Source organism: Cyprinus carpio, chromosome B21 (assembly GCF_018340385.1).
Source record: "Cyprinus carpio isolate SPL01 chromosome B21, ASM1834038v1, whole genome shotgun sequence".
Classification (NCBI taxonomy): domain Eukaryota; kingdom Metazoa; phylum Chordata; class Actinopteri; order Cypriniformes; family Cyprinidae; genus Cyprinus; species Cyprinus carpio.
The window spans coordinates 6,982,967-7,007,728 of record NC_056617.1 but is presented as its reverse complement, the minus strand read 5'-3'; the positions used below and the strand labels follow the sequence as shown (position 1 = coordinate 7,007,728).

General features: G+C 38.2%; 1 protein-coding gene across 2 annotated transcripts in view; it reads right to left on the bottom strand.

Moving 5' to 3' along the window:
* Positions 1 to 115: 115 nt before the first annotated feature.
* Positions 116 to 24,762, bottom strand: part of kiaa1328 (KIAA1328 ortholog) — a 28,066-nt gene continuing 3,419 nt past the window's right edge. For both annotated transcript variants that reach the window (XM_042748072.1, XM_042748073.1), the window contains exons 6-11: positions 17,552 to 17,676; positions 14,771 to 15,309; positions 14,450 to 14,554; positions 12,811 to 12,929; positions 12,578 to 12,695; positions 116 to 1,004 (exon numbers count right to left, since the gene is read on the bottom strand). In XM_042748072.1, the coding sequence (XP_042604006.1) occupies positions 797 to 1,004; positions 12,578 to 12,695; positions 12,811 to 12,929; positions 14,450 to 14,554; positions 14,771 to 15,309; positions 17,552 to 17,676 (1,214 nt within the window). In that variant the 3' untranslated portion in view covers positions 116 to 796. The remainder of the gene's footprint in view (positions 1,005 to 12,577; positions 12,696 to 12,810; positions 12,930 to 14,449; positions 14,555 to 14,770; positions 15,310 to 17,551; positions 17,677 to 24,762) is intronic.

Here is a 24,762-nt window from a genome sequence, read left to right as displayed (position 1 = left end):
TATGTCTATACAAGCCTTTTTATGAGTTGTTTTTATCACTTTCTCTCTTTTCATGGATTTGTGGCATGACTGATGTACTCCGAAACCACTTCAAAGGTGGAGGGTTTACATGCACACACACACACGGGTACCTCTCTGAAACTTTCTTTACAACACTTCAGATCAAATTAGACCAATAGCCCTGGAGCGATGTTTGGTTGAATCCCATTGCATATACTGATGCTCCCAGATCAAGTTTGAAGTATCAAAGCATATATGCGGTGTATATTGGAAAAGCAGGGGAATAGGAAAGTGAGGGGACACATTAAAAATCATGCTACACCCACTGTGGAAAAAAAATATTTGTTAATATATGCAGAAAATTCAATGACTCATGAATATTGTGGAAAACAGTGCTGACTATAAATCTTACTGACTAGTCACTTTTATGAGAATTTCTCATTTCATCAGATGACAGTGGGATTACGTGTTACAGATCACAGCAACTGTTCTTCAGAAGCTCTTTAAACATATATGTCGCCAAGTTAGTTCCTTGGAAAGCCTGTGGACTTTTAATGGTGCTGCTGCCCAACCATCTGTGACTGAATAAACAACACCATTTATTAATAAACATTTTATTAAGGCAAAAATAAACCTTGAATACGTCAATAGCACACAAAAAAGTTGAAAAATTAAGACCATAATTATTTCAAGACACTTAAGAGATTTAAAAGGCAGAATTAAGAGCACATGAATAATTAATGATCATTCAAATTCAGTTATTCCTACAATCAATCTGAGTGGCCATTATAACCCTTCAACAGATGAAAAAGATGTCTTCTAAGATCTCACTCTCCTCCAGGTCTTGCAGAGAGGACCGACTGGGGCCAAAAGGAGAGAGAAGAGGCTTCTGAAAGGACTGTGGGGCGACGAAACTCCTCCGGGATGAGGGATTGATTCGGTACCTTTCTTGGTTGGATACGGGGCTGATAATGTCCAACAGCTCAATCAAAGAGTCGTCCAACCTAACAATGAAAAAAAAAAAACCATCACTTAGCGAAAATGTCATAGAATTGTTTTATAAACTAAAACGGAAGTGGAAAAATGTGATGTAAATAAAAGCATGAAAATTTACATAGCACTCGGAATGCTGTATAGACTCAGATTCCCTTACAAAAAAACAACATTGTTGCATCTGAATAGACGACAAGAGTTCACAGGCTTTGAAACATGTGGCCTTAGGCTGCATATGAAGAACAAATCAGCTTATTTTTTCCTAGTTTGGAAGGAAAACTGAGAGCCGAGTGAGAAGATAAATAAATAAAAGAATAAATAAACAAAGATTAAGCTAATAAAGATTCAACCCCTCAGTCGAGGTGCTTAATAAATTATTCATTGAGTACAGACGCGCACATTTCAAATATAAAACATGAATTCTTAAAGCACGCTCCACTGATGCTGCTAACATAATTCACTGCTCATTCTAAACAGCATTGCATCCATGCAGCAGAGGGGATGAGTGGGTATTCATACAGATGTGTGTCTGAGGGATCTCAGCTCCTATAAGAGGCAGAAAACGGTGTCATTCACTGAGTGCCTCTGACATATGAAAGCAGTATTTGCTTCACAGCCATGATAGCGGTGATTATCCAGGACGCTGAGATACATGCCATCCACTATTTCCTATTTCTTTGGTGTCTGACACTTTTTGGGTCTGAAATCATGAAAGCATTGGCTATACCTGAAAATATTTCCACAGAAAGGTAAATAGAAATTAAAGGTTGTCAGAACGTCAAACTTCCATCCATCACAGGAAACACATTAGCTCTGTTCTAAAGCTCTGCCTTATAGGACAACATCCTTTCTAAGATGGAACCTCAAAAGTGATTGATTTGGAACAATTCATATAGACAACTCCTCACGTACTGTAAGACTCGATTCACAATTGATTCCAGTAGAGTAAAAAGGTTGCTTATCTAAATGTAAAGGATAAAATGGTTATTTAATAGAATTGACCTATTTATATGTCAGTATTAAATGAAATCTATGCATATAAATCTCATCTTCTCCATTTTGGATTTATTTTTTTCACTAAGCTTGGCACAATGCTTTTTGGTACTGCCTTAACCAGAAAATATCTTGAAATTTGTTAAGAAATATTAAGATATTATTGCTGCCTACCTTTTTGGCTTATATTGAGAAGTTTATGTTGAGTCTCTATGGTGCTTTTATGTTTTTTAATTATAATTATAATTAATTATGTTTGGGTATTGGCAGCACACTAGATTTTGACTAACTGTGACTATATCAACATCAGCAGTACCGCTGATGAAAAAATACGAGCTGAAACTAGAAATAGGCAAAATAAACAAATCGTATGAGCAGACTTTCTCTTCATTTGTGCTTATAGATAAAAGTCCAATAATTGACAATTTCTCATGACGATAATCATGAACAGTAACTGTGATTAAACATTTGAGCAAAATAATTGGGATAAACACTTTAAGAATTATGCAGCATGAATATTCTAGAAAAAAATTCTCTGAAATTCACTGAAAAAAAAATCAGGATAGGTTGACTAAAAAACTAAAAAGGACATTTAAACTAGGACTAAGACTCAAAACAACACCAACGTGAATGAAAAGGGACAATTCTCAAATATTTAAATTTGAGTTTAATTTTCACAAAAGTTATCATATGACTACAGAAGAATATAGTGAATATAGCAAATATGTATGGACTACTTTTAAGGTGCAGTTATTCTGTGAAATTTTGCCTGAAAAAAAATGTCTATTTTCAAATTAGTGATGAAACGCTAAAGACACAAGTCACATACCAAAAGCTTTTTTGTTTGATCAACGCTGCAGATCCACGTAACCAATCTGAACCCACTGTGAAATCTGCGTAGAGAAAACCGTCACCCTCACGCAAAATTATTATTGAAATTACTGGATTTTGCCAACAAAAATTTGTCAAACAACAGTAAATGTGGTAAATTTTGTCATTTTTGAGGCTTGCCAACCCAAACAATTTTCACTGCGAGAAATAATGCAGCCAAAACATTCTTCCCACAGATTTTAAACAAATGATGACAGGCTCTTCACTTTTAGTGGAACTATCTCTTCAAATCTAAAATTATGCCTACACCACCCATCCTTCAACTGTCTATTTCTGTTGACCAGCTGAGGACTGAGCGAACTGGAGAATCTCAGCACAGGTAAAGATGAGTTTTGAGGCTGACGGATTGATCCCCAGAGTGTTGAACACATGTTCACACAGCCAGCGCGGTGGGGTTCCCAAGCACCTGTTCTCCCTCACGCTGGGACAGATGAAGGTGCCCTAGCTATGGAAGACATCCGGCATTGTTCCGCTGCCAAAGATCGGAAACCCCCGGTTCCCTGATGACTACAGACCAGTTGATCTCACTTCACACATTGCGAGGACCTCCGAGAAGCTGGTCCTCAGACAGACCACCTGGACCCAGGACTGTTTGTTAACCTCTGTTACGGTTCTGACCCTGAACTCTGGAGGCAGCAACCATTCACCATTAACAAACCTACATATGCTGTACTTTACTGGCTTTTCTGCACACTGCCATCAAACAAACACAAGAGGTCTGGTCCAAACCCTAGAGAGCTGCCGTGCTGTCTACTGCCTATATGAAAGGTTCTTCACAAGGGACAGATCTGGAACAACCTACATAGGCAGCAACTCCATATCAAGTGCAATTTCGAGAAATATCAAGAAATTTAGTACTTCAGCTTATTTCAGTTAGTTGCCAAGGAAGCACTTCTAATTGTTCTTCACTTCATCATGATATTTCATGATGCAGCCCTAGTGAGAAGTAACTACACTGCACCTTTCCAATTCGTGAACCCAACTGCATAAAACAGTTAATGCAGACTTCCACTCTTATGTTGTTTTTGCACCGTTAACTTGTCAACCCATATTCCAGTAATACATACATAATCAGGAACGTCTCATTTCACTCCTGCAATTTTACACTGAATGTTTCTTAGTACTTGCTTTTGATGTTGCTGTTATTTTTGAATAAATGGAGTTTTCCTAATGAAATTACTTTGCAATAAATATTATGTTACAAGAATTATGTTCTTAACTAACAGACACAAACAACAATTGCTTTTTATCTGTCAGGTATGTTTTATTTGCTAGCGATTACAGAGCCAGTTACAAGACCGTTTGAGAAAGAGACTTGCTTGCTGAATGTCAGTATGCAACTTCACATATTCACTCGCGATAAAAAACTGTTACAAATATTTCATGACATCATAATAGATCAAGCTGCATAATGTTCTTTTGCTTTTATGCCTGAAACCTGAATCTAGGTTTCATTTACATCCAATCCTATAACAATGATAGTAATGTCCAATCTGGGAATCTCATTTTGTCATTTTAGCAAATGACAATCGATTACCATACGACAATTCTTTTGCACGTTTGCATCAGAGGGAAAGAGAAGAAGAGCTTACATTGAGGGTGGATGGTTGATGGGGTGGGACTTTGGCAAGGCTCCCTCTTGAAATGTGAGAATTAGCATTTTTATTTGTTGATTTATTTAACGGACAGGCCTCTCAAACAGCCATCCATCAACGGACGACATTGCCGATATGAATAATGCATTTCTTACCGCCGGTCACAATCTATAACAAGGGAAGGGGTAGGTGTAGTTTGGGCGGGGGAGGGGGATGTTAGGGCGTTGGTAGGAGGAAATTGCCGGAGCGAATGCTAATGTGTTTGGCAGTCATATTTACCCAAACGCTTTCATTGCTTTTCACAAGGTCCACTGGTGAATGACCATGAGACATTAATATCACTTAAGAGGAGGTTTGCTAATCCCAAACGCTATCTGTTCACTCAACGGATCAGTAGGGGTTGGGAACAGAGTTCAAGATGCCTGAAATAGAAAAGCAGAGGTGAGCGGAACGATGGCAGTATTTGAGTAACCAGATTACTGAAGAGAGAAATAAAATAATAGTGAATTCCTGAATTATTAAAAAGAAAAAGTATAAAAATAATAAATTAATATTATTATTTTTAAAATGAATGAATGAATATATATATATATATATATATATATATATATATATATATATATATATATATATATATATATACAATACTTTTTTGGAAATCATATAAAAGTATAAAGAATATACTAGAATCTCTACAGGTTAAGTCATTTTGCAAACATGAGCATAAAAAACTCCTACTCGCATCAATGAGAGCGAGGAAGAGTAAAATACAGAGAGCGGGTGAAAGACAGAGAAAGAATCAGGTTCTACTTCAATAATTCCAAACAAAAGACAGTTTATCAGTTTCCAGACTCCAGTTATTTTACTGTTCTCATTAAAAATGTCTGTCACGCCTGAGAGCCCAAACAAATTTGTTGCCCAAACAGTAATATAAAAATCCTAAAACGGCAAACACCGACAAAACTGCATGTCAATTTTCTGCCAAATCAATAGTAAGCTGAGCAGAAGCACAGGCCATGAGATCAGGAGGACTGACATTTCTCACTTCGGGTCTATCAAACCAGCCCTGAAAATTTTAATAAGATACACAATTAAAAAAAAAAATGGCCCAAGTCTGCACAGGTTAATTTAAAAAGGTGGAAGTAATTTGAAAGAAGGACGTGGTTTGATAAGTGTATTGTTTTGACGACTCTTGCGGAGGTTGTGGAGTTTTATCATTCTGACTGCATAATTCATCTCCTACTACTACTTAGACACTTACAGTCCACTCTCCTGAAAGATCAACTCACACAAGATTTTTATATTTCTAAAGGAAATGTGTAGAGCTTGCCATACAAAACACACCATCAAGACGATAGGGCTTTTTATATCATTATATATAAATATTAAATAAACAAAAATCTTTTATATAAATATTATTTTAAATAAATATTTAAAATTAATTAATATATTCATATTTTCTAAATGTTTTTGGCATACTGTTACATAGTTGTTAAAGCATTGCTGTCTGGTTTCTATGGTGTTTAAGGAGGATGCTGAACAGAGTCAAAAGAGCCCACCACAGTCTTTCAGAACTCTTTATTAATGTACGTGCACAAGACTTCATCACCCACCATATGAAAACCTTAAAATTTGAAAGTTTGGTCACTAAGAAAAGTAATAACGCACACCTCTCCTCAATCATTCAACTCCACAAATGATGCGGGATGACAAACAGTTTAAAGTTTAAAGGGTTAGTTCACCCAAAAATGAAAATTAGGCTGTTTTACTCACCCTAGAGGTATCCTAGGTATCTTTTTTTGTCTTTGATTGTTCAAGTTGTTTAATGGCACTCAGCGGGTGTTGCATGCATCAGTCCAAAAGAGGTTAAGTAAAAAGCGCCCATCCATAAAAAAAATAAAAAGTGTCTCGCACAGCTCCGGGGGGTGAACAAAGGCCTCCTGTGGCGAATCGATGCATTTTTGTAAGAAAAATATCCATATTCAAAATTTAATAATCACTTTAATGTAGCCCCCGGAGCCGTGTGAGACACTTTGTTTATGGATGGGTGATTTTTATTTAACTTCTTTTGGACTGATGCATGCAACACCCGCTGAGTGGCATCAAACAGCTTGAAAGATCAAAGACAATTTTTTTATATAACTCCAACTGGATTCGTCTGAAAGAAGTCAGACAGATACACCTAGGATGCCACAGGGTTGAGTGTAAAACAGACTAATTTTCATTTTTGGGTGAACTAAGCACCAACTATTTATTAAAGATAGAAACAGTGACACTTGCTTTAGCAAGAGCTTTAAAACCCCAGAATTTGAAAGACAAGACCTATTTAAGTGCGTTATCATGCAAGAATTAGCATTTGAGTTCGCACACCCCAAGGATACTGCAAATCAAAGAAAACTACTTGCTTCAGATTGAGTGAAATGTTATGATCTATAGCAGACAAGAGATATCCATAACCATTTTCATTAACCTGAGCTTTATTTCCCAGGGCATCTTTTTCTTTTCAGCAAACTTGTAGTAATAAAGTGCTTGTCTATTGATTCATTCTTTAAGAGTGTGTCCATGCAGCATCCGACCCATTAGACCCTAGCCCAGACCTGAGGTTGTTCAGAAGACTGCTGGCATCCAACCTCTGGCTTCTTAAATAAACTATAAAACGACACACTTCATTGATTTCCTCAAATCAGGTTTGGTTTTGAATAATGCAAAGGTACCTTCCGGACAGTGGGCAACAATAAAATATTTATATATCATCTCATTAGAGTTTTTGGCATTAGTGGGGCAAAGGAAGGTATTCCATGATGCTTTACCAACCAAGCCAAATATGTCCTTTTGAATCAAAATATGAATTGCATGTCATATGTACAGATATTTTTCCCGTCAATGTAACGTTCAATTTTCATCAATTACTTTAACTTTTTTATTTATTATTTTCCTACCATCTGAGCAATTTAAGCTAGTTTAGAGACTCTAAATATTGATGTGCGATTTCTTAACCACGGCAAATCATTAATTCATTCAATTAAAATCTTCTAATCGAATCAATTCACAGTCCTAAGAGAACTAAAAAACTATTCAATTGGCTATTTTATCACGTATCTTTGACATTAAAGCTGCTTGATGCCCTGGTCTTGGTTCACATTTAGCCCTTCTCAACTTCCCCAATGCATATTATGCATATGCGAGAATCAGTAGCGGCTCCTGACAGTAAATTTGGGTGGGGCAGATTCTGGGTCGTAGCACTAATATATGAAAAACATTTTGTAAACTTTATATTCTAATCTCTCATTTAAACTAAAGGATTTATACTTTGTTAATATGATCCACTACTCCACATAGAAAAAAAAGACAAGTCTTGGTGGAGCGAGGTTCACGTAAGATAACGTGAAAATAAGGGGGCATCTCAAAACTGCCCCAATGGCTCTCAAATAGACTGCGCTGCAGTTCCCCTTTCCACCACAGATTTACGTTGCAAAACTGTGGGGCGCTGTTGATCTTGTGAGGTCTGCCCCGCTTAGTATCATGTATACATGCCTGCTAAAGCCATGCATGTGATTTTAACATATACTGCTTACTTTACGACTTTAAATAGTAGCGAAAATCTGAAAAATATTTGTTGCAGAATGCTGAACACATTTACAATTTATTATCTATCTAGGTCTATGTTGTGGATGAATATTTTGGTGTGGCCTTGCCCCACCTGCCCATATAGAGGAGCCGCGTCTGGCGAGTATTCAATTCCCTTTCAGTTCTGACATTCTCTTGGTATGCCTCCCACAAATATCATAACTGCACACAAAGCAGCCTAATTTTCCCAGCCCCTGTTAAAGTTCTGGCTCGGTAATGAAATGTCTGAGACAGAAAAGAACATATTAATGCAAAATATTCAACACAACATATAACAGGGAGAAAAAGGCAATTACTTCTGAAGTCAGTACATTTTCTCCTAGAAAAAAAGAAGAAATATGCCTTACAAATGACTTACAAATAATCTGCATTTTTCAGAGATGGCACGTTAAACGAAACATGCTCATGCTCTTGCTGTGGGGGTTGGGGGAGTAGAAAAAAAGACATGCTGTCACATTAATTACATTTCTACGTTAAAAGAAAACGGTAATGAATTTCCTTCCCTATCCCAGAGTGTGTCTCGCGCTAGCGGTCAGTGATTCATTCTCTGCCTCACTCTTTCTCATTAAGCTGAGGGAGGCGCCGCATTCTCGGCCCAGGCTAGAAGACTCTGTTCAATTACACCTGCTGCTGGGCCCTGCTATGCCAGCTAATGGGACTCAGCTTGGCTCCTGTCAGCCTCAGCACTGGCCGGCAAAAATCTTCATTTAACTCATCAAACAGGCCTCGCACACTGCGTTCAGCCCAGACCAGCTTCCTCTTTTTCCTCTTTCTTCTCCCTTTTTCCCTGTTTTATTCTGATTCCCCCCATACATCACTGCTTCCACCCCTACTTTTTCACATTCATGCATTAAGAAGCTCTATCACAAAGACAGGGACTCCAAGAACACAATTAATACACAGGCTTGGCCCCCACTGTGCTGTTGAGCAAAAATTGCTGTCATTTCCCTCTTTCCACTCCTTCCTGAATTGAACTTGTTAAATTGTATTTACTGGTATGGGTCTTTTCATTGAGTTTCCTGAGAGTGGCTTCTCTCAAGCACCATACCCCACCCATCTTTAAATTGCAACAGCAGCCTCTCTACAGAAAGTGGTAGTTAAGTGATCAAACTGTCAAGTGGCAAAAATTAAATGTTTTGCTCAACTAAAAATATGGAAAGAGTGTGTAAAAACTAGGGCTGGACAAGATAACGCGTTATCGCATTAACTGATTAATGCCAACAATTACTTTATCGCGCATTAACGCAGACTAACCATGGGTCACAATAGGGGTGGGATGTTGATCATTACTGGCTTGGGATGAGTGTCATCACGCATCTCAATCAATGAGAGCATTTGGGGAGGGCCTTAGACTGCAGCAGTGCTCACATTATTTTTGTTTTTGTTAACTTTGTGGTTTATTATTTTGCGTCATCTAGGATGCGGTAACACATGGGCCTCTCACACAATAGCTTTACAGAATTATCACTCTTGCTGCTCACGCAATCATGCAGCATGTATCATAAGTTCCACGCTCCGCCACGGTTAGCGCTCACACTCACTGATCTATATATAGGTGGGCTCTGGCCCAACCCTTCTAACCAAGCCTTGAATAGCTAAACGAACCACGCCCAGGAGCAGCACGGAGCGATCACACTAGTCAGATGCACCGGGTCAAATGTGCTCCGGCAAAAAAGCGCCTTATTTGTTTAAAGTGTTTGCAAACCAAATGTTATTGCACTTTTGTTCATATAGCGGTACTTTTAAATGAAAAAAGTGCACAATATACTACTTTTGAATGCATTATTGAATTTTGTGCATAATGTGATTAATCGCAGGCAATCATGCAATTAATCGCGATTAAAAAAATGTAATCGTTGCCCAGCACTAGTAAAAATACATTGGTTGTGTTAGACGGCTGGGCGGGAACTATACAGGATGAATTAGATGTGTGTATGAAGTAGGGGTGGGAAACGCAGGGTACCTCATGATATGATACTAATCACGATACATGGTTCACGGTGTGATAATATCACGATTCTGCGATAATCGATATATTGCTAGACAATCCTATAACAATACGTCACGATAACATTCTAAACAAAATGCCTGTGAAAAGGTTAAGTGCAAGTTTTCTCTCTTTATTCAAGTCCAAACTGTTAGAAAACAGCACAAAAGTTCTGTAAATCAAATTTAACATGCTAAGTAAATTAATTCTTTGACTTATTAAACTTTAACTGCTTGTGTGTGTGTGTGTGTGTGTGTGTGTGTATGTGTATGTGTATACACACACACACACACCTGACACATTTCAAAATTTACCTGGAGTGTTTTCTCAACCTTTCCTCTCCTCTCATCATAAAAACGGAGCCCCGCACACGTGACATGCAGGGAAAAATTAGCCATTCACATTGCCTCTTTGCACGCTCAGGTTTGTTACATTTCAAATGTAGACACGCGGCAAGCACACACACTGCACACTTCTCCGCCGCAATACAGCTCTGACAAGGTTTTGCCTTATCGTCCATGCCACAGGTGCAGATTTATGTTTCTGCCGGTCGGTGCCCACTGCATAATGCACACTTGCAGTATCTGAGAGAGAGGGAGAGCAACCAGTTGTTTGTTGACACAAAACTGGACGCGCCGGCGGCACTCTCTCACTCATTATAGTGAGGGAAATCCACCTGCGATCCGAGCGGAGAGGTTAGGCTACTCATGGACTGAATATGCACTCTGTAATGATAATGTGATCGATGCCTACAGTCCAAGCTGACAGCTGTTCCGGGGCAGTTTTTTAGATCACATTTCCATAAACATATGTATTAGCAGTAGAGCTAATACAGTGGCTTCGAGCCCTGCATTTCAGCCCGGGTCCAACGGGCCCAACTTTTTTTTTTACGCCCCTCGGGCTGGGCTTCGGGCCAATTTTCACGTCATAGTTCAGAAGCGGGCCAGGCCTCGGGCCTGTTTTAGGTTTCTCCTTATTTTTATATTTTAGACATCCATCAATTAGTGATGAAAAAATTGCTGCGCTGGTGTAACCAACACGAGTCGAGACCAGCTCGATGGTGTTTATTGTACCGCCAGCAGCAGCATGTATGGTGCGTGCAATCAGCGCAGCTTATGAATTCTGCGTTCAAATGCACACAATAGGCTAAAGCTTGCCGCAAAGGACACCAGCAAAAGTAATTACCATAAATGTGTCAAGAAAAATAGCAAGGAGATATTTGAATTATTTACTAATAAACTAGTGCTTTCTGAGTCGGTATCGCAAGGATGAAGTTGCCAATCCTGACTCGCCATCTCCTCATTAGATGCACTTTTAGAGAGAAGTGCACCTTTACAGATTTTAATGAAATTAAATGTTATTTTTTTGTTTGATTTCCTTAAGTAGTAATTGAAAGCGTTCTATTGATATATTTATCATGTCTGTGAGGCATGTATTCGCTGAGTTTCGGTCCATTATTGTAAAGCACTCCTATTCAAGACGAGACGGCAGAAAGTGCATCATTCGTTTGTTTTCTTTATTTTATAAAACGTTTTGTTGATATTGTGAGCACACAAAAATAAAAGTAGACCCTTTACCTTTATGAGCAAAAATTACATCGTATCCACTGAAAAAAAATGCAAGTCATCGCTCTGGCGCCTCCATGTATTGCAAAAAGTGAGTTTTAGCTTCCACTATTGGATAGAGCGCATGTTTATCTAGGTTTAATGTTTAAACAGTTATATGCTTGAACTGTTTTATATCTATAGATTTTATTTTAGGTCGTGATTATTTGAGAAGGCTAAATTGATCAAACATAGGCTCACTGTCTGCCACTGGCCGATTGGTCATTGCTTTAAAAAACAAAAACTTGAATTTAACGAACAAAAAATGCTCCGTTTTTCTAAATCAACTTAATAAAAAAAAAATGAAACGAAATATAATCACTTTTCCATTACATACAAAACTGAACTATTTTAATAGCTGGAACAGTAGGATATGCTGTTTTGGAATAAGGGGGAAAAGAGACGGGCTCGGGCCGGTAATTCTGATAAGCTGTCGGACACGGGCCGGGCTAGGGCCTGAGCGTCTCAGGCCAGGGCCGGGCTAGGGCCTGAGCGTCTCGGGCCAGGTCCGGACTAGGGCCTAAATTTGAGGCTACAGTGGCTGGAAATCTGTTTAGCCATTGGTTCCTTGTGCTTCCCCATCTTCATAGAGAACAAGGTTCATGGTTGCTCAGAGTGCTTTGGAAAGAAGGTGGAAATGGCGCAGCTGCGGTTTCGACTCATTTTTAGATGCTGGGAGCAGGGAAATCTATATAGAGCGCCTTATTGTAATAATTAAAATATTAATATTTGGCGCCAGATATTGATTCTCGTATCGCATTGAGAAGGACAACGATATATCGCCATATCGATATATTGTCCCACCCCTAGAATGAAGAAGCCTATCCATAGCAAGGGGAAAACTTGAGTTGACCAAAGACAGAACCCTGAGGGACACCTTAACTCACCTGGAAGCCTTTGGAGTGCTAGGAAGGCCAAGAGGAGGAATTTTGGGAAGAGCAGATGTCCGGAAGCTTTGTGAAACCACAGGAGAGGTGGCCATATCCTTCTTGGTAATGGAGATATCTGCAGGGAGAAAATTAGAGATGCTTGAAAGGATGTAATGCAAATTTCCAATTAAAGGTGTGAACTAAAAAGCAGAAAGGTATAACATATTCTGCATAATTTCTTGTGCATGTACCTTGTGAAATCTGGGGTGCAGACTGTTCAATACTTGATGTGTGTTGCTGTGACTGTACGTTACTTAACGAAGGTCGAACATTTCCCTGCAAAGTGTGTGATTCTCCTTTTATTTCACTTCTGAATAAGAGGGAGAGAGAAAGCAAAGATATTGGTCTACACTACTGTTTAAAAGTTTGGAGTTGCTCACCAAGGCTATATTTATTTGATACAGTAAAATTCTGAAATATTAATCACAATTTAAAATAACTTTTCTATTTTTATATCATTTGAAATATAATTTATTCCTGTAATGGAAAAGCTAAATTTTCAGCAGCTATTACTCCAGTCTGCAGTGTCAAATGATCCTTGAGAATCATTTTAATATGCTGATTTTGGTGCTCAAGAAACATTTCATGATGTTGAAAACAGTTAATTTTCAATTAATTTCCTTAATTTTTTTATGAAAACCATGCATCTTTTTCCAGATACGTTCATGAACAGAAAGTTCAACTGAACATATTCTGTAACATTATTAATGGATTTACTGTCAGTTTTGACCAAGTTAATGCACCCTTTCTGCATAAAAATATTAATTAAAGCTGTAGTCCATAAGTTTTGCCTCTGTCGCCATCTCTGTTTGAAAACCCGCAATTGCAGCTGTTTGAGGAATTATCTTCCTTGCATGAGTTGTGCAACGTCAAAGCTCCAGCGCGGATGAATCAAATGTGTGGCTGTCAGTCACCACACTGGTGTGAACACTGCACTTTGTATACACAGATTCTACATCTTGAAAGTATGACCCACATATGAGATTTCACTAGAGAATTTCATCTGAACAAGTAAGTAACAACTGCCACTTTTGTTCTGATCAACTGAGGAAAAAAGCATTACAATAAATTGAGCTACCAATGGTGATTAAATATCACATCAAACGTGCCAATTATTATTGTTATACTTTGTTTTCAAATTGTTGACCGTAATAACATCAGCATTGCGTGAGTGCGTGTATTAGCATTACCTGTAGATTTCAGTTTCTGTATTCTTATCTCTAATTGTCATACCACTTGAATTTCATATAAAGAAATTGTTCTTGTAACCCTAAATGCAAATTAAAGTTCCTTACAACTCATTCTCTCTGAAATAAATATTTTATCATTATGAACATAGCAAAACTAGAAAAAAAGCACAACATAAGAAACTCCATAACTGTATTGACTAAGCGAACAAGTGCTTAACCAAAAAAGCCCTCTCTGCATCCGTTTTAAACCCCTTCAAATAAGGAGTTCCCACCACCTTTTAAAAGACCTGCCGATATTTATTCTTGTTTTAGCAATGGCTCGTTCGCATTCTCTTTTTTTCTGCAGCCACTTCTCCGTAAGAATTCTTGTGGTTTTGACTATGGGTGAATCTCCAGTCACTGTTGATTGTCGTTTCGACCTTTCTGAATTACAATTCACCATTTATTCCAACTGCTGTGAGAAAAGGCTATAAACGATCCATCACCTGCAGCATCCTCACGTGCGATATAGCATACTAGCCGGGACAACTTTATGTTTACAGATGTGACGTAATGAAGCAGCACCATGCTCGAATTTCCCATGAAAATCATCTCTCCATCCCTTTTCTACATTCAATGCAATTTTGAAAACAAGCTTTACCTGTGTGTCAACTGATCCATTACAAAACTTGATTGTTGACCCTCATTAAAACTGCTGTCTCCATTTAGAGGTCTCTCAAAGTCTGTTGTGGTTGCTTGCTGAAGCTTCAAAAGAGACAAATTAAAAAAATGTTCACGGTTTAATTCAAGTTAGGCTGCATAATGTTGATTACTATCAAAAACAGTTAAACTTATCCCTCATGGTTACAGTACACTGAACTGAAATACTTCATAGGTGCATGAAACTTTCTCTATTTTAAATCAAACAATGCATTCAAAATGGTAATAATATTTAAACAAATGGTTTGTGCCAGACTCTTACTTGCTATACTGAAGGTATGATTGGCGGAGTTGCTTGTTCTGGAGCAAAAGTTTCTCTTCCTGTTGAGCCAACCGAGCTTGAATTCTCTCCCTCTCCATCTCCAGCTGTTTCTTCTGCAGGAGAAGGCATCGTCGTTTCTCTTCCCAGTTCTCCTGACCAGACAGTGGTGCTATTCCAGTTCGATTAGCACCACACATGCCATCATTTTCCATTCTGTGGCACTGATGAGAACACTTAGGTTCAGAGGCGCCATGCAGCCTCAGGGCAACACAGGCTGAGGGTTCCCTTTCCCTGTTGAAGAAGCTGAGATCACTATGTCCACCTTCAGATTTGTGATTGGTGTGCCTGTCATGGATTTCGCAGTTCTGGTCGCTGCTTGAGGGTGCACTGAACGGTCCCGTTGAGAATGAATGAGTGCACGCTACTGACCCACCTCTATCAGTTTTGCTTCCTGATGAAGGGAGGTCCAAGTAAGATCCATCTAAAGCAGTTCCTCTTTCACCCCAAGACCCCCTGGCCGCACCCTCGCTGCTAGGAATCTGTGGGACGGGGCATAGGTACAAAAAGTATACACGTCACCTCTGACCATTTAAAAATGTGGCCACAAAGGCAGGTTTTACTCAAGGGAGTCGAAAGGATGGGCACATCCCAAGAGAATGCAACAACCCAAGGTCAATCACCAAAGAGATAAACATTCAGGACAAAGGAGAATCGTCCGCCTCTCAGGGGACAGAAATGGGCCACAGACTAATTCAAGAGGAGGTTGCGGAGCATGTAAACATACATTACTCACAGCCAAGGTTTCGGAGAGGACAAGCTCATTTCCCTTATACAAGTTTAAGATGGAGGGTGCACAGGGTGCATGGTCTTAGTGTCACAGAGTTTTCTTGTTTTGTTTCAGCTTTAATATTTTTAGCGACAGTGCTTTGAAGAGGATGAATTTGGAGATGGAACCTCTCTGAGAGGGTTTTAGTGTGCTGACAGGTTAACAGTTACAGATGCTAAAGTGTCAGCAGGCCAAAACCTCTGAGAGGCTGCTTCTCTAAATCCATCCCCCATTAAAAGCGCCACCGCTAGAGCCATCTAACAGAGCTTTTGTAAAAAATTCACCTTCAACACATTTTAAGGCAATTACTGTTGGACTTCAAATCGCCTGCTGTGAGAACAGAACCATTATTATGAATAATCTAAAGATCCATGATAGTTTTGAGCAATAAAGGGAGCTGGATATTAAGGCTTTTTATTTGTTGAATATCTGATCATTACCCTGTTCAGACAGGATAGGTCACTGACTCACTGGTTGTCATGAAAGATTTGCATGACAGATTTGTGTGTAGTTATGAGTCTGCAGGTTGATTGGCTGATTAACCTGTTAACTGTCACCCCGTCCCGTATACGGGACACCTACGTTTACTTCACTAAATCCTTATCTAATCATGACAAACTATGTATCGTTGGAAAGGTCTAAGATTCCTAAATAGATATTTTACCAATGTTTTTTGTTAAAAATTATGTAGGAAAAGTAATAGATTAATTTATGACAAGAGTGCACCCTCAAAAATCTACATCATAACAGGAGTTCTGACCTTGTCAAAAAAAAGTCTTCATCGTTGCCTTTTTCTCTATCACTCTTGAGAAATAATCAGAAATGATACATCAACGGAAAATGTAAAATTCTCAAAATTCATCCTTTAAAACCCATTTTAAAATCAGACATTGTATTACCACGAAAATGGTACATCAATATCATGTTATAAAATGTTTTTGTTCATGAATTATAAAAATTTTAGTTTGGAAAGTGCACTTTCAAGTCTATGTTCAAACATGTGAGTGACAGTTAAGGGGTTAATAAACAAAAAATAAATAAGTAAATAACAAAAAACAAACTTTGAATAGGGTATTAATATTTTATATTAATAGTATTTGGAGTGCTTTTTATTCAGATTCAGGCCAGGCACTTTTTTTAATGCAATTCACTTATAATTTCTTAATAAATTTTTTTATGTATTTTTCTTCAGGAAAATTGAGAATTGGAATGAACAGTTCAGTTACAAAAAATGTTTCCAGTATATGAGATACATATTTAAAAAAAGCAATGAATTCAGCCGATGTCCAAACAACTGCAGATAGATAAAATTAAACTGTGGCATTCATTTTTCTTTTTCAAATAATCTCTTTCAATTCGAAATGTCATATTACAGATGTAAAATGAGTTATGAATGCCATTTCATGTTTTAGGCAACCTTGGTGGTCTCATCTCTCTCTTTGACCATGTGAAAGACAGAGGGACAAACACAAAAAAAAAAAAAAGACCTGGGAAAATTGCATAAGCATAATCCAATTTAGGGAATTACTGGTAGACTTGCAACAGCCTGCAGTGAATTACCATTATATATGTTCAAGGTCAATACTACACATATATACAGTTTGTGTGTGTGTGTGTGTGTGTGTGTGTGTGTGTGTGTGTGTGTGTGTGTGTGTATTTATATAAGTTAATTTAGTTATATATACAGAATACAGTTAATTTCACCAAATACTCTAATCAAACAAATATCACCTGTCACCTGATAAACTGGTTGGTCTGCCAGAATATTAAGTTAGTGGGGCAAACAAATTCATTTCTGCCAGTTATGGTTATACAAAGCCATGACTGATCAGCCAAAATTTTAACATAGCATAGAGGATACAAATTCAGTGCACGCACATGTTCAGTCTGAGCCATTTCTGGCTTTTCTCTATCGCTCTCTCCCACACACAGGCACATTCTCTTTTAATACTCACCTTGCTGTTGGAGCAGGACTGATTGAGCAGGGTGATAGACTTGTTGAGTTTCTCTTGCTGTTGGGAGAGGTATTGCTGATAGAGTCCCAGCAGCTCCTGACACTCTTGGTACTGCTGCTGCAGGCCTGTGCCGCGGGTCAAGGGTCAACACGCACTGAATAACTCTGCCGCTTTTCCCACTTAGACTAAAACTCTCTCCTCTCCCAAGCCAGACATGGTAATCCATTTCCCCCACTGTAGTGTTGCCAACCCAATGCTGACTAGGCAGGTGCCTTTATACAGAAGGTACAAAATGAAAGAACCTCCCTTAGAGTAGTGCCCCAAAGGTAACCAGTAACAACAAAAGCAAGCTTTATGTCGAGTTAAATACTCAAATATTTTTTGAAATGGCCAAAGCTGATGTTATGGGGCTTAAGAAGCAAAACCAATAATATTTCAAGATGCTTTCTTGGACTATATCAGTGGTTGAAAGATTTCTATGGTCTGTGAGTTGACTGGAGGCTTAAAAAATGAAATAAAATATTAAAATAAAACAAAAACTCAAAAGAGGGGTCTGTGAGTCAACTGAGTGATTAAACAAACTGGGTGTCTAAAAAAAAAAAAAAAAAAAAAAATTAAACTATAAAAGGTAACTTGTACAGTACTTAAAACCGCATGTTATAAATCGGAGAAAGTTGGTGGTTTCCCTAACTTGGGGTGTTATTCAGATGGCTAGGCAAATTTGTTTAGACACAATTCCTTTATAACTTTTTTCAGAAAAAGCCTAAAAGACATTGGATTAAAGCAAAAAAAAATCTTTTGACTGAAAATTATCCATAACCCAAAACACAAACCACAACAACACCTTTCACACACCCATTTTAATAACAATTTCTCCTTACCTCAAAAAAAAAAAATAAAAAAACAAAACAAATAAAAAAAAATTAGGACCAACTTCTGATCAATAATTAAAAAACTTCTGATCAAAAAATTAGCCTTCCTTACATTTGACTCAAAGTGACTTTTATTAAACGTATACAGTGTTTCCTAGGATTTTTTCCAGCTGTGGTGGCAGGACTATTTCCCATGGACCACGCGCCCTCCTCACCCAAGAATAACATGCACTTAGAACTTAATTTATTTTAACTAAAAAACTTAATAGTACATAATAAAATAAGAACAAATAAATTCATGACAATCAATAGCACAAACAAAAACAATAAGATACAAGTTACATCAACAGTACTTGACTTTTTTTCATTTAGGTCTAACTTTAAAGCGTTAGTTCACCCAAAAATGAAAATTATGTCATTAATGACTCACCCTCATGTCGTTCCAAACCCGTAAGACCTCCGTTCATCTTCGGAACACAGTTTAAGATATTTTAGATTTAGTCCGAGAGCTTTCTGATCCTCCATTGAAAATGTATGTACGGTATACTGTCCATGTCCAGAAAGGTAATAAAAACATCATCAAAGTAGTCCATGTGACATACATTTTGCTCCAAAAAGAACAAAAATTACGACTTTAGCAGCGTCATACGTCAGCGGCATCACTGCGGCGTCGTGAACGCGCTCACAACAGACCCGGAAGAGAAGACAATGCTGAATAAAGTCGTGATTTTTGTTATTTTTGGAGCAAAATGTATATTCAATGCTTCAACAATTTCTAACTGACCCTCTGATGTCACATGGACTACTTTGATGATGTTTTTATTACCTTTCTGGACATGGACAGTATACCGTACATACATTTTCAATGGAGGGTCAGAAAGCTCTCGGACTAAATCTAAAATATCTTAAACTGTGTTCCGAAGATGAACGGAGGTCTTACGGGTTTGGAACGACATGAGGGTGAGTCATTAATGACATAATTTTCATTTTTGGCTGAACTAACCCTTTAATCTATTCAGCTGCAAAATAACACTGGGTAGTCTTCACTGTATAATGAAAGACAGCAGGAGGTTTATTTAGGCTGCTGTCTCTTTAAGACCTACTCAATATACCGTTACACATGGCTCTACTCTTACTTTTTTTTTTTAAGAGCGCTTGTCCTCCTAATTAAAAATTTTTGGGAGCACCTTCTGATCAATAATCAAAAATTCTGATAAAAAATTTGCCTTCCTAATAAGGGGTGACTTGTGACTAAAGTGACTTACAGGGGTATTTTCTTTTTACCTTTGTAATGGCAGACAGAAAATGAGAGCGCGCGAGTGAGTTCTCAAGACTCAAAAACACATGCAAATTATACATTCCTTCATCTGTCATCACATTATGAACACAGAACCTGCGGGAAAAAGTAGAATTGTTATTAATAGCCACAATCCCGCACCGAAATTCAAGTTCTGCTCTGTGTTCTCTGCCAACAACCCGACTGTGAATGATGCAAGCGGCATCACTGTCACTAAGAAGCTGCAGTCATGGCAGGGATGATTATTGGCAGAACAACAACAACGCGCTACATTTTTCTTTTCCCCTCATTTTTTCCAGTTGAGGGAAATCCGTCATAGACTTGCTACAATTAACGGAAATCCGTCGTAGCGACAGAGAACTTTAATCCATGAAAACAACATCAGAATTGGTATCGTGCAGTTTTGGTAAGAAAAAAAAAGCAGTGAAAATTTAATTATATAACTGACAAAAATTACCAACACTGAATATGAAAGTGAAAAAAAAGTTGAAAGTTTTGAAAAAGAGTTTGAAAGTGAAAGTTTTGAAAGTGACGTGACATACAGCCAAGTATGGTGACCCATACTCAGAATTCGTGCTCTGCATTTAACCCATCCAAAGTGCACACACACAGCAGTGAACACACACACACAACCTAACACACACCCGGAGCAGTGGGCAGCCATTTATGCTGCGGCGCCCGGGGAGCAGTTGGGGGTTCAGTGCCTTGCTCAAGGGCACCTCATTCTTGGTATTGCTGGCCCGAGACTCGAACCCACAACCTTAGGGTTAGGAGTTAAACTCTCTAACCATTAGGCCACGACTTCACCTAAATAATGGTAAATATGGTATAAAACCACAGTAATTCATGTAAAAATACAGGTTATCATTTAGAAGAAAAAAAACTTGTTGTTTTTTAGATTTGGGGGGGGGGGGGTTTTTTGGTGGGTCAGGAACATTTGTTTGTATGCAATTCATTCATCATCTGACCTTTTTTTCAGAAAAATGCAGAAAAATCTGAATTGGTATCAAAGCTTTGGAGAAGACAAAGACAAAATAAAACCAAATACAACTGGACAGGTACAATCTAAACTTCCTAAAATAAATATTTCAATTTCAAGTTAGAGTGTTACAGGAAAAGCTACAAAAAGAACTGGCATTAAAAATTTCTTCCACTGAGAGTTAGGTTGCCCAGTGTTCTTATATCAAAAAGAGGAGGAGACCGGTTGGACTTCTTCTCTGGCTCCTGACATTTGAGTCTCTCTGGCAAAATCCCAGCCGCCAATACCTGGAGTCATGTTTGTGACTTTCTGAAAAAGTGCATAGACAGAGAAGAAAGCAAGAAGAGACAGCAGCACTGCTGAGAAGAGATAGAAGTGTTTCTTTGGGGCGAGGGCTTCACACACTCCTCCATCTGGGTCTGGCTGGGCAGGGGTCGGCAGGATGCCAGGCTGTGAGACAGAGAGAGCTGGCACACTTGCAGCATTGGGCAGAACTCAACTGATCTGGAGCAGAACCACAGCCACAGCAACTGCGCCGACTAATGACTGCGTGACGTACGCTCGCTTACTCTCACACGCTCTGCAGAAATCCATTCAGTAGATCTAATTTTCCAACGAGGAAAGCAATAATGGAAAGCTGCTTTTTTTTTTTTTTTGCTTTTTCTTCTTAATAATCAGCCTGGCTGTAGAGCACAACCGCTCAGCGATCATCATAATACCTCAAGGCCCAGGAACTCAAAAGGGGCAACACAGATCAAACCGACTGAAATTTAGAACGTTATAGAGATTATTTATTGTCCTCATATCTCCGTTATTACAATGTCAATATGCACTAAATCCAGCCTCTGCTCAACAGCCTCTCAATCCAATACCCATAAGATAAGCGTGGTAAATCTCACCTTAAAACAAAGGCTAGTATTAAAATCTCCAGAATACTGCACAAAGAAAATGGAACTTCACAAATACAAAATCACTTTTTTTTTGTATTAAAAACTGATTTTTACCATGGAAGAAGCAGGTTGTCAATATGAAGTGGTATAATCACAGTGGCTTCTTGGTTTAAGAAATAACCAGGGCACTAATGTCAAATAAATAAAGTAATATAGTTTTTGTGTAATAATCTCCTCACAGCTGCCAAGCAATATGACGCAAACCCTTCAGTTTGTTTTGTTGCATGTTATAGCCTGCATCTTAAATTGGTAAAATTTTGCTAAATTACATACTACATTTCAGTATTCACACATACATGTGAATTTGTAATACAAAAAAATTATTGACCGATACCACTGACTCAATGCTGTCAATTTAAATGAGAAGCAAGTCTGTAATTACAATTAGCCATACAATTACTACAAATGACCAACTCTGTGTTAATGTTCAGTTTCAAATTATTGAAGTATTAAATATATCCGACTATAAAAACTTAAGTTAAGTGGCAATTTTGTGAGTGGTTCTAATATCCCCCAATTACAAGTTTCATATGGTAATTAGAAATGCAATATAAAGGCCTCTGGTGAATCAAATTTGCAAATTCCATCTGCTTTTGTTTTACCCTAATATTGGTTATTGAAGCAGAATAAAGCTGTTTCTGGGCTCAAAACATTATAAATACTAAAAACTGTCTAAAAACAGTTCTTTTTTCTATATAGTTTCTAAGTGTAATATTTCACAATTCTACTGTTTTTAATGCATTTTGACTAAATAAATGCAGCCTTGTTGAGCAGAAGAGACTTCTTTCAAAAACACTAAAAAAATCATAGAAGCCAAAACTTTTAAATGGTAATGTACATACGCAACCCATGTAAGTTCAGGTCATTGTTCTGTTCATCAATTTGCACTGGCTACCAATAGCTGCTTGCATAAAATTCAAGGCATTGATGTTTGCCTACAAAACAACCACTGGCTCTGAACCGCTTTACCTGAATTCACTACTTCAGACTTAAGTGCCCTCTAGAAGCTTGCATTCTACAAGTGAATGGTGCATTATAGAGGCACAAAATCACTTTCATAGACTTTTACCTTAACTGTTCCCTGCTGGTGGAATGACCTGCCCAAATCGATCCGAGCAGCTGAGTCTTTAGCCATCTTCAAGAAATGACTAAAGACACATCTCTACCAACAAAACTTGACCCTCTAACATTAGCACTCTCTCTTTTACTTCTATTCTAACTACTTATTTTCTTTTTATTTATTATATGATTCCATTCTATTTCTATTCAAGCTACTTGTTTTTTTATATATATATATATATATATATATATATATATATATATATATATATATATATATATATATATATATATATATATATAAACTTAACCCTCTAACACTAGCACTTTCCATTCTACCTACTTTTATTTAAAAAATTACCCTCTAACAGAAGCGTTCTTTATTCTTATTTTATCTAGTCATTTTCTTTTTATTTATTATTCACAAAAAAAAGACTAACAGGGACTTGTCACAGCACTTATATATTATTGCTCTTTTTTTGGTTTGTTTGCTTCTATTGTCCTCATTTGTAAGTTGCTTTGGATAGAAGCATCTGCGAAATTACTAAATGTAAATGTAGACGTTCAGATCACAAAAAGTAAGTTCAACGACTTAAACTGACTGTTAAGTCCTTGTTAAGGTTGTACCGTAGGTGGAAAGCTAAATTCATCTGGTTTATTATTGTAGCTCATTCAAGATCACTGACTGTCTAAAATGAAATGATTCAAGGGGATATCAAATCCTGAGCTGCCAACAAACACTGTCCTTCATGACAGCTGGATGTCAAACCACTGTGTAATAGCAGGTATGAAATGAGTAACTGTTCAACAAGGACTCTTACCATAAATAGACCTCTCATTTGTAATGAGAACGGAGAGCCCGTCTCGTAGATAGAGCACATCGCACGCAGGCATCTACCTCGCAGCTGACGAGAGGCTTCTGATACTCCGATAGACAGGTTGGGCGTAAACACACATATTAATACATTAACAGAAGGGCGTGTGGGAACGCTCAGCGCCTGGTAATCTGGAGCGACTGGAGCGGGACTGATAAGATTCTCTCCCGCTTCCCACAGCGCAAGCACCTCTGTTGGCTGCCGGCCAATCAGAGCTCATTCCGAGGGCCTACATCAGGAGAAAAGAAAGCTGCAGGCATGGTGCGTCTCCACCCCCCATCCAAAAATACACAAAATCAGAGTTTGCATTCGATATTTCAGACAGCCGCTGTCAACATGATTCACTCCCCTGTCAGCCGGCACAGAAATAAAATAATGAAATCCACCTCGAGGTAGAACAAAATTGCGCCGAGGAGAATATTTTACGGGGCCTCTCAGCCGGATGGTCCGCGTGTGTAGGTTGAGATGTAAATCGATAGGAGGACAGTTCACACGACCTCACACTTCGATTTAAATAACAGCGAAAGTGACTCACCAAGCCACTGATGATTTGATTATTTATATATTGTGAGACTTCATTTGCTGCGAGCATGTGGTTTATTACTTCCAATTATTAGTGTGTCTACAAAACTAATTGGTCATAAACAATATGCGAGCAGTGGGTTTGTGATTAAGTGGCATTTCTGTGAGGGTCTAAACCCCACCTAAGCTATCCAGAACTAGTCAAACAAACTATTACAAAAGGACTTGTGCTCCTCTGATCCAGCCACGGCGTTCAGAAAAGCGATCATGCAAACTTCAATAAAATTAATGATATTGATGAATGCATTCAACTTCTCCTTTGTGTCTTCCATGCGTCTTGATGTGAATTCCTTGTGAAGAACAAAGATTGCGAGCTTCTCTGTAATAGAATCTACCGCTCAGAGACGTGGTGTAGAATGCCAAAGACAGGCTTGAGAAAATTCTACTTTCATTCTGTGCACGAGCTTTAAATTCTTCCTACGCACAGAATGTAACTTATAATTTTTCCCCCTCCTACGGAGATATTTCCTCTTGATAATCGTGATCCTGGCAGATGAGATGGAGACGATGCGAGCAATTATTCTACACAGACCCTCATAACTCAGTTTGTCTTTTTGAGTCCTTCTTAACCTTTAAGAACAGCTCTGTGGGCCAGCA